Source organism: Acipenser ruthenus, chromosome 20, assembly GCF_902713425.1.
Source record: "Acipenser ruthenus chromosome 20, fAciRut3.2 maternal haplotype, whole genome shotgun sequence".
Classification (NCBI taxonomy): domain Eukaryota; kingdom Metazoa; phylum Chordata; class Actinopteri; order Acipenseriformes; family Acipenseridae; genus Acipenser; species Acipenser ruthenus.
The window spans coordinates 4,523,938-4,533,783 of record NC_081208.1 but is presented as its reverse complement, the minus strand read 5'-3'; the positions used below and the strand labels follow the sequence as shown (position 1 = coordinate 4,533,783).

Here is a 9,846-nt window from a genome sequence, read left to right as displayed (position 1 = left end):
ATTTACTGTAACTCATTTCCTGTCATAGGCTATTACTCTGTCATGACCTGCATGATCTGGATTTTTTTTGTGATCAAAAATAGTTACATTTTGTTCTAGTTATCTTTTTATGTGTGATGCATTGATTTAGTATATTTCACTGTTATGCATTGCAAGTAGCAACAAGTTCACCAGAGGATAAAAAAGACTGGCTTCTTTAAACAGCGGTCCTATACAGTGTTTGGCAGACATTTGGATGCTCCACTGAATTTTAAAGACCCTTCCACCATCATACTGTTCATGTTATCAACACTATAAATTTGAGACTCTTGTTTTTTTTTAATGATCTAATGATGGTGTATCAGAATACCGTCACCATTAAGCTCTTTATTCTTCTGTGACAGAGCATAGGCTGTGCACATGGGTGCACGTGAGTGTGTGTGTGGGTGAAGATTTGGTGGCCATCTTGGTGAAGGGACAGCCTGCAACCAAGATGGCCGCCAGCCATCAAACCTTCACCCACACGTGCACCCATGTGCAGAGCCTATGCTCTGTCATATCTTCCCATTGGCGCTTTCCCCCAGGGGTGGTGCGTTGAACGTCTCATTACCATCACTAATAAAAGAGCAGCTTTATTAAGTCTAGAGCGGTGATATTTAGACCCTTTTCTGTTTAGATCATTATAATAGACCTCTCAGTATAATCCCAATGTTAGACTCTATTTAAGGCACTGAAATGGTATATCTCCTTTGGCGCAGTAATAGCCTGGGTGGTCACTCCATGTGACTTGAGCTTTGGTCTATTTATAACAAGTCAATGGGACTGGGTAACTATCACATTAAAGGGCAAACTGTTTGGAGGGCACATCATGCATTGCTGTGGTGTTGCTGTAGCACTCTGCATGGGTTTCTGTACACTCTGGGTGCATGAAACAGGCAGGTAAGAGACACTAAAAACTGTTTTAAAATATATGCTCGTTTTAAGCAAATGCACAAGAGACTTGACGTTAAATGTTACCTTTTATACTTTATTTTTTACCTAAGATCCTACAGACTTTCACAGCTTACATTTTTCATCAGTAGTTTCTATTTGACTGCCATGTTCTTTACCACGATGTTGTGATCAAAGCAAGCCTAAAATCCAGAGTAATTTCACTAATCCTTATTTACAGCATTTCTATGTATTTAGCGTTTCAGATTGTGTGTTCACTGTGTGCATTGCTGGAAGTTATTTGGTTCTGTTTTCAACCAGGGCATGTCTAGTGATGTTAAGGTATTTAAATGCGCCCTTATAAAGTTGATGGCGGTGTACCATATCGTAATATATGCAAACTGTAGTAAAGCATAACTAAACTATGTACATTGTGGTACATCAGAAATATGATACTGTAAAGCAGAATAATAATAAAATGGTAAACAATGGTAAAAAGCTCTGTAAATGTATTGAATGACCAAATGTGAAACAACAAAAAGCTAAAAACCTTTATTGGTATAGGCATGTAAAAAAAGATACAGTGTTTAAGGAATAACACTTGTCTGGATCAGAGGGGACAACACAGTAATACAGAAGCAGAGTGAAAGATCAGCTGAAAGGAGTCCTGCACTTATCATGCTTTCTTGGTTTGAGAACGTCATTGCCTTGGAGTGTTCCAGTTTCAATTACCACACAGCAATGCTATCGCACACTCACTCCAGCCCCTGCCTTGTCTATTGCATCCTGCCCTTTTCTCATTACTGCCCCACTTAAGATTATAAAGCTTATTTAGTTAGTATGAACACTGTACAACATTTGATATGTTACAGCATGTGCATCTTTTCTCCAAAATGATGATGAGGTTCAACATTACATGTTTCTATCAAACAAATGACAGGAATAACAACATGCTTTTGTAGAGAGGTCGGTTTTCCAGACAAGAACCTTTTAGACAAATGATGTCTTGTTTGTTATTACAGTGACAAGAATCTTTGTCACACACTAACTAAAAGGTATTTTACACAGGTGCGCACATAAAAATGATATTTTATTGAATTTTGTAGGTGCGGAACTGGCTAACTGCTTTCCCACAGAATGGATGACTTTGACTACAGCGTTCACATATCTGACAAAGACTGGGACGCCTTTCTAACAGAATCCGAGGAATGCAGTTTATCACAGCCTTCCCTGGCCGGGTTAGAAGAGTCGTGTTTGACTGATGCTGATGATGCTGAGCTGGCCACGCCCCCCAGCAGAACAAGGCCAATCAGGCTTCACACGTGCTCAGTGGAAACCACACTGCCTGACTTCTCCATAATCGGCCCTACAGACATCTCCGGCTCTCCCATTGAGCACGACCAGCCCTTCTGCACTTCCCAGTATGGAACATACACAGGGGAAGATGTCCTGTCGGGCAGCGAGGAGGAAATGGACCTGGAGACTGTCAACCGGTTCCTGGAAAAGTTTAAGGAATTTGCGGGTCCAGAGAAGTCTGCAATGCAGGACCAATCTTTTCTGGTCCATGGTTATAGGAACCTGCCACGCTCATCCCAGACTAGTAATTACTATGATAAACCATGTGACACAGCCTGTGAGGAGGAATATACTAAGCAAGGTGATGATTCCCATAGCGAACATGTAGAGACATCACAATTAGGGCAGTCGGGATCAACAGGGACACCTAACAGAGAGGAATGTTGGCCAATGAGTTTGAAGCTAATTTATGAAGGCTCAACTGAGAACTTCGAGTGTTTGGCCAATGCACAAGAAGACCTCACACAAGAGAATGCTTCAGCAGGAGATGAGGCTGGTTTGCAGAACTGGACAGAGCTGTCATCCGCATCCACAAGGCCAGCTAGCAAAGACCAGAGTGGAAACAGTAATGAATTTCTACAGGAAGAAAACTGTTGGTCTGAAGAATTGCAACCAACCCATAACCCCTCCATTCAGATATCAGAGAATACAGAAGAAGACTGCACTATACATCAGCTAAAAGATCATGTATCTGGGGATGTTTCAACAGGAGAAGCCATTCAAGACTTACAGAACTGGACAGGTCTGTCTGGATTAACAGTGCCAGCCAGCAGTGAACAAGGTGCAAACAGTAATGATTCTGAAGTGCTCAAACAAGAAGAAGCATGCTGGCCTATAGGAATGGAACTCATTCACAGTGACTCCACTGAGAATGTTAAAACTTCTTCAAATGCGCGAACAAACCTTCCAGTAGAAGAACCGATAGGCAATGCATTAAAGGATGCAGCTGAAACAGAACTTTCTGTATCAAAGGGGCCTGATAGAAACACCCTGTGTGAGAACTCTAATGAAACTCTGGAACCAGAAGAAGAATGTTGGCATGTCGGAATGGAACTAGCTCATAATGACATCACAGAGAACATGGATGCACAAGGAGCCCTGACAAATCATCAACAGATAGCCAAGGCCTCTGGGGACTTTACAGATGAAAACCATCAAGATTTACAGACCTGGACAGAGCAGTCCGGATCAAAAGGGATCACTAATGGTGACCAGTGTGGAAACAGAAATGAAACGCAAGAAGAACAACAACAACATTGGCATGCAGGAATAGAGCTAACCCGTAGTGACTCCCATAGTGACAATATGCCGACTTCTGCAAATCCACAAACAGACCTCCCAAAAGATGAACCTACCGGCAGAGCAAATGTTGCTGGAGATGACACTGTTCAAGATTCACAGACTTGGACAGAAGAGTCTGGATTAACCACACCTGTTAACAATAACCAGTGTGAAGACTGTAATGAAGGGCTGCAAAGAGAAGGTTGCCCTACAGGAATGATTCCAACAGAGAGCATTCAGTCTGCTTTAGACAAAAGCCAGAGCAGAGCTGAAGACAGCACACCCAGAAAGGTTTTGCCAGATGTCACTGCAGAACAAAATCTCCTAGTAAACACTGCCTATGTGAGTGATATCATACGTGAAGCAGTGTCCAGTAATCCCACAGCTCCAGATGCACAACCAGAAGAAAGCTCACACAGTTCTGTTCTGAATGACAGCTCGTATATCAGGTTTGGGGCTCCCATTTCAAATACCTCTGCACAGCACAACACATGTCAGCAAAATTCAATGGATCATGCAGTCACAGCCGGCGTGAATATAAATGATATGACCCATGAAACTCCCTTTGATAAACTCAGAAGCGATAGCTCATATATTACATTCAGGGCTTCAGTTACGAGTGACTTTGTGCCTGTGCAAGAAGGTAACAGGAAAGGCCATGTAATCGATGGAACAGTTTTTAAGGGTGAGCGCCCCATGCAGATTACAAATGCCCCAGCACTCAGTGATCCAACACATCCACAACCAGCTAATGGAACCAGGTTTAGCAAGGCAGCAGATGGGGCCTCTTTGCATCTGCAGGAAGTCCAGCAAAATCACATCTCTTTCAAAGATACTTTACATTCTGCAGATTCCAGCGATTCCTATGTTCAGGAGCAGAATGCTGGCGAGAGTGCAGCAGACGATCCTGCCAGTAATCCAGGTTCAATGTCATGTGCTGCCATTCAAGATAGAGCAGTGCACAGAAATTCAACTGAGCATTCAAATGTAGCGAAGCCACCCCAAGTTCATGCACTCTCACGGTTCTGGGATTTGATGGAAAAGCTGACAATAAACGACATTTTATATATCAAGGAACTGAACAGTAGTAAGCAAGCCAGGGAGAGCCCTGTGCATGAAAACACAACGCCAGACGTTTCAGACATGGCAGATTGTGGGTATTCCACACATCTGGAAGACAGCAAACATGACACATCTTGTGGGAATGATATCTCAGTTATTTCAGATTTAGAAGAGTTTTTACCCATACAGGAAACCAAAGAAGATGCCATTCTAGACTTCATGCAGTTTGTAGAACCACAAGATATTCCCATACCCTCCAGTTCCAGTGAGTTTTCAAATGAAAAAGACGAGGCTCAGTTGTGGAGAAGTGTATCAGAAGTAAATCTAGCTCACAGAGGTACAGAAACCGATTTGAAAGGGGTTGCACAGTTTGCTGGCACTGGACTCCCACACCCAACTACAGCTCCTTCAGAATATGTGGATGAAAAATGTTTTGGTCGGATTTGCAAAAATATAAGCGTGAGGTCATTAAGAGCATTAGAAATCCAAGCAAGTAAACAACATGAATTCAATGTCAATGAACATCTTCTCTTGCAGTCCTGCAAAGAAGAAGCTGAAAATGCTTGTCTCTCTGTTGTGAATCGTCCAAGCCTTGAAGACAGCAGTAACCCAATTGCAGTTCCTCCACTTATTTGTTCCGCTTCAGATTTACCTGACAAAGAGAGCTTTAGGATTTCATTATCCGAAATCTTTGGGTATCTTTTCGGTGGCAGTCGACATGGAAATGGTGCATGCCCTGTTTCTTATACAGAACACTCAGCCATGTCAGTTAAGGAACAGGAGCTGTGCAATCTATCTGTACCTGAGATGTACGATTACTTTTTCTCTGAGTTTGAGGCAGGAGGTGAGGCGCGGAGTGAGGGGAATACGCCTGCACCTATTTTCCCACGCTCAAGGTCTTTCGACAAGGCTCTGACAGTCCCTGAGGGGTATGAGTACTTTTTCCCTGAAGAGGACGGAGAGGATCTTCATGAAGATGAAAGTGAGGAAGACTCTGGCCCTATACATGTAGTGATGCGCGTTGACCGGAGTGATCATGAAGCCACTTCTGTATCTGTCCCGGAGGCATATGATTACTTCTTCAGTAACAAAGAAAGAGAGGGAGATTTATTTGGGATGTTTACCACATCACTGAGGAGAAGACATTTCACTACAGGGATCAAAAAGGCCCTTGAAGGCATCATGTGCATGGTGCAGAGGGATAAAACAGAGGAACAGCCCAAAAACAAGTTGCATCCATCCAGGGCTGGGAAGAATCAAAACCAGGATCGCTCTGCACTGCAAATACAATTCCTTGAATACGACATACTGAGATATATTGAAGAACAAACAAGAAGGTCAGCTGAGGCTAGAGTGGCAGTAGCAGTACCAAGTAAGCATTTATTTGTTAGTTTTGATTCCGTTTTCATCGAAGGTCTCATCTCAGTTAGTACAGTTTGGTGAGGTGCCTATCATTGTCATTAATGTAGATGCAAAAATTCATCCCTTTACTTGTATACCTGCATCATATATTTACAATTCATTTTTTAATATTTTGGAGAGCTTATTGATTTAAATGCATTTAGCAAACTACTGCAATACATTTTGTGCTTAGTCAGTGGTTTATATTTAAGTTAGGGGTACTCGTATACCCCTAAATCTCCATAACCTACAGAAATTCATCCATAACTATAAACATTCAACCATGGAATATGTCACTATAAAATTACTACAGACTTAGCAGTAGTATATAATGTTATTATTGGTTTTGAATATACTGTAGAGTATATATTTCCAGGTTCCTGTAAGTACCTAGCTTTTAGAATATTATATCCCTGTTAGTGAAACACCTTCACACACACACACACGCACACACATTCACTTGCACACAGAACAGGTTTCCACGAATTACTAGCTGGTGGTGTTCTTGGCAGGCATCTGCTTTCTGACTAAGAGCACGTAGCATTCTGAACCCATGCCACCCTCTTACTGGAAAGTCACAGCTCATCCAAGAAGCCAGTTTTCTATTGGAACCTGGAAAGAACAGTTTAGCATTTTCCCACTCTATTCTTTGACAGGCATGTGCTTTAGGGCTGTTTAAGTTTAGATATTTTTGCTCTCTGTTCTACTGGTACGCTAGTCTGCAGCGTTCCAGTAACTTAAAAAAAAAAAAAAAAACAGCCAGTGGTCAGAATAATAACAGTGTGGAGTAGTGGTTAGGGCTCTGGACTCTTGACCGGAGGGCCGTGGGTTCAACCCCCAGTGGGGGACACTGCTGCTGTACCCTTGCGCAAGGTACTTTACCTAGATTGCTCCAGTAAAAACCCAACTGTATAAATGGGTAACTGTATGTAAAAATAATGTGATATCTTGTAACAATTGTAAGTCGCCCTGGATAAGGGCGTCTGCTAAGAAATAAATAATAATAATAATAATAACTATTTAAAATTACTCCCAAAAAGTTTAACAATTTAAACTGTTACTTTTTAACAGGATTTGCTACTGACGATCTGTTCAGAACCGGAGGATCTAATCCTGCTCTGGGGCGGCTAGTCACAGAATACTAGAGACTCACTGAGCACACTGTTATGAACACCTAACAATACAAGTTACCTTGGAGCCTAAAACAATGAACTCTTCTAAATAAGTATTGCTACTTGAAAACAGTCTTTTTCAATTACCAGTACTTTTTTGTTTGTTTGTTTGTTTGTTTGTTTGTTTGTTTTCAGGAAAAGAAAATGTCCTTATGACGCTTGATCAGTCGGACATGTGTTTAGTTTGCATAGCCTTTGCATCCTGGGTAATCAAATCTGCTAATCCACATTCTCCAGACTTGTGGAAAACTGGTATGTAAGATTACACATTTTATTATTTTTTTTATTATTAGTGTAATGTTCTACATCTCTGGTACTTTAGTTCTTCCCCATGTTTCATCAAATCTTGAAAGATATGCAGTATGTGTTTTTTTTTTTTTTTTTTTAATCTTGTTACCAATGTTGTACTCTGCATGTATTTTTTGCGGATTTCTTCACTGCAAGAGACTTGCATGCACAATTCAAGATTGATTAGGTTTTCTTCAGTTTAAATGATGGGTGAGATAGGTCCCAAAGTGTAAGTTTCAAAAAAGTGCTATTGCATGTATAGAAAAGCTTTGTCTTTTTTTATTCAATTTTTTTTTTTTTTTTCAGCTTTGCTGGCAAATGTTAGTGTGATCTCTGCAATTCAATACCTCAGAAGATATGGGAAGGAGAAAAAATCGAAGTAACCCCCGAAAATATAAAAAGCTGTTATTACCTTGTAAGATATTCTGTGATTGGTTGCTTTTTTTTTTTTTTTTTTTTCATAACGAAGCATGTTAAGTTTATATTCTTGTTTGAGTGTATAGAGTTAAAAAATATATGAATAGATAAAATATTTTTGTAAAAGCAGACATTTGTAATACAAGATGTGTCCAGATTTTTAAACGAGCCAAATGTATATTTTTGTATGGTGCTATGATTATATTAAGATAATAAGAACAGAGTTCAGAAAGAAGAGAGAATTTTTCTGAGGGTATTTTGTGTAATACAATACATACATATTTATTGAAATAATGGTGCTGGGAGATGGGTTTAAATCTGCATTTATAGAGTATTCTATTTTAAATCCTTAGTTAGCTATAACTAAAGAAAAAAGCATAACAGGGATTGAAATAACGGAAAGGGGCTAAAGTGGTCCAGCCAGGTCAACAGAAGTTTGTTGAACTTTCAATAAAATACCAATCGCATTATTAGAAAAACGTGGGGCTCTAATAGAGATTCTGATGCACATTATAAATATGATACATGTCATAAAGCACACTCTTCAGAATGCAGCAGTGGCACTGCATGTAACTGGCTTGCTATGGAAGGCACCAGGTGGGTTAGCACGATTGTAGGAACATCAGCATGGGCTGTTGACAGGGATTCCGTAGGTGTTTGAAAACGTGGTTCAGGATGTAAGTATTTTGGAGTAAACTATTTGTCTACATTGACCATTGAGTCTATTTAGTGTGAATCACATCTGAAAATGTCATGCTTCTTTTGTAAAAAATAAATCAATATATATATATACAATTTACAGTATCTTACAATATCCCCTTAACTGTGACTGCGTGTGCATCATGTTTTCTAAATGTAATGACTGTGTTACAGGCTTCAGAACAGTGTGCATTGCGCTACCAGACAGAAAATAAGGGTGTCTTGTTTTCGCATCTAACTATTTCTGCGTCATAGCTTAGTATATTGGTTTGCACACAGGGCTTCTTCACCCTTCATTGCCTTTTGTGCACAGCTGTATAGATTTGCATGTGTTTTCATTGCGTACATGATTACTGCTTTCAAACAATCATGTAACAGAACAGAACCCATTGTACAGGTCAAGTGCAAATCCCTGGGCTCTCATTAGATGGCAGCAGAAGCCTCATTGCTCACTCTACAGGTATTTGCTAGGAAGTGAATGAGTTTCTGGCCATCACTGGCTGTCAAGATAAAAGTTGTAATTATACAGATTTCCTGTTTCTGAGCACCAAAAAAATATAAACAATGATGAACAGAGCCAGCTGAAATCCCAAAGTTGTCCAAGTATGATCATGTTGTCCAGACTGAGAACAAACCTCAGGCATTCAAATGATTAAAAGCGCTCCGACATTATCCAGCGTATACACTTATGTGCTGTTTTTCCTGTACAATAATAAAGTGACTCTGAAAACCATTCCTTTTGTGTAGATGCTATTGCTAATTTTACAGTGATTTCCATAATTCACTGTTAAGGGGCAGTTACATAATGCTCAGGATGCAAAGGTATTCTATTTGATGAGATTTCTTTTTAATCACTGAAGAGACTCAGAAGCACTGCTGGATGTTTGATTTTCATAACCTTGTATCTCAAATTCAAAATGATCTCCGTGGCAGTAATGAGATCTGCAACTCTACAGTAGTTTAGATCCATTGAACAAACCTCCATTATAAAAACCAATACAAAAGACTGAGTGCATGGGCTTATAGCTTATAGTGCTTCTTTATATTATCCTAATATTTTAACAACTAGGGATCTTAACTTGCATAGCCTATAAGAGAAGAAAAGGCCCCGCAGAACTGAAGAACCACCTGCCTTGACAACACAACTAGCCCTTTCAATGAGATGGGACCCAGGCTTCCTCTGAGACCAACCCCTGCCCCCCTGCCTCTTTGCAGGCATATGCACCAGCACTTGTGCCCTGTCATGCTCTGTGAAAAAGTC

General features: G+C 40.3%; 1 protein-coding gene across 2 annotated transcripts; it reads left to right on the top strand.

Moving 5' to 3' along the window:
- The first annotated feature begins 825 nt into the window (after nucleotides 1-825).
- On the top strand, nucleotides 826-9,318 carry LOC117425359 (uncharacterized). 2 transcript variants are annotated; one of them, XR_009307852.1, is made up of 4 exons: nucleotides 826-918; nucleotides 2,016-5,980; nucleotides 7,081-7,433; nucleotides 7,776-7,785. XR_009307852.1 is itself a non-coding variant. In XM_058993237.1 (4 exons), exons 2-4 carry the CDS (start codon nucleotides 2,047-2,049, stop codon nucleotides 7,850-7,852), a joined length of 4,128 nt encoding a protein of 1,375 aa, XP_058849220.1. In that variant the 5' UTR covers nucleotides 826-918; nucleotides 2,016-2,046; the 3' UTR covers nucleotides 7,853-9,318. The 2 variants fall into 2 exon arrangements, 1 of the variants encoding a protein (XP_058849220.1); XM_058993237.1 differs by having other exon boundaries at nucleotides 7,317-7,433; nucleotides 7,776-9,318.
- The last annotated feature ends 528 nt before the right edge of the window (nucleotides 9,319-9,846 follow it).

Excerpts from the sequence above, each read along its gene's own strand:
- LOC117425359 (XM_058993237.1), top strand. The coding sequence starts at position 2,047 with ATGGATGACTTTGACTACAGCGTTCACATATCTGACAAAGACTGGGAC. Across the intron at positions 5,981-7,316 it reads AGTGGCAGTAGCAGTACCAA|GAAAAGAAAATGTCCTTATG; the intron begins GTAAGCATTTAT and ends GTTTGTTTTCAG. Across the intron at positions 7,434-7,775 it reads TCCAGACTTGTGGAAAACTG|CTTTGCTGGCAAATGTTAGT; the intron begins GTATGTAAGATT and ends TTTTTTTTTCAG.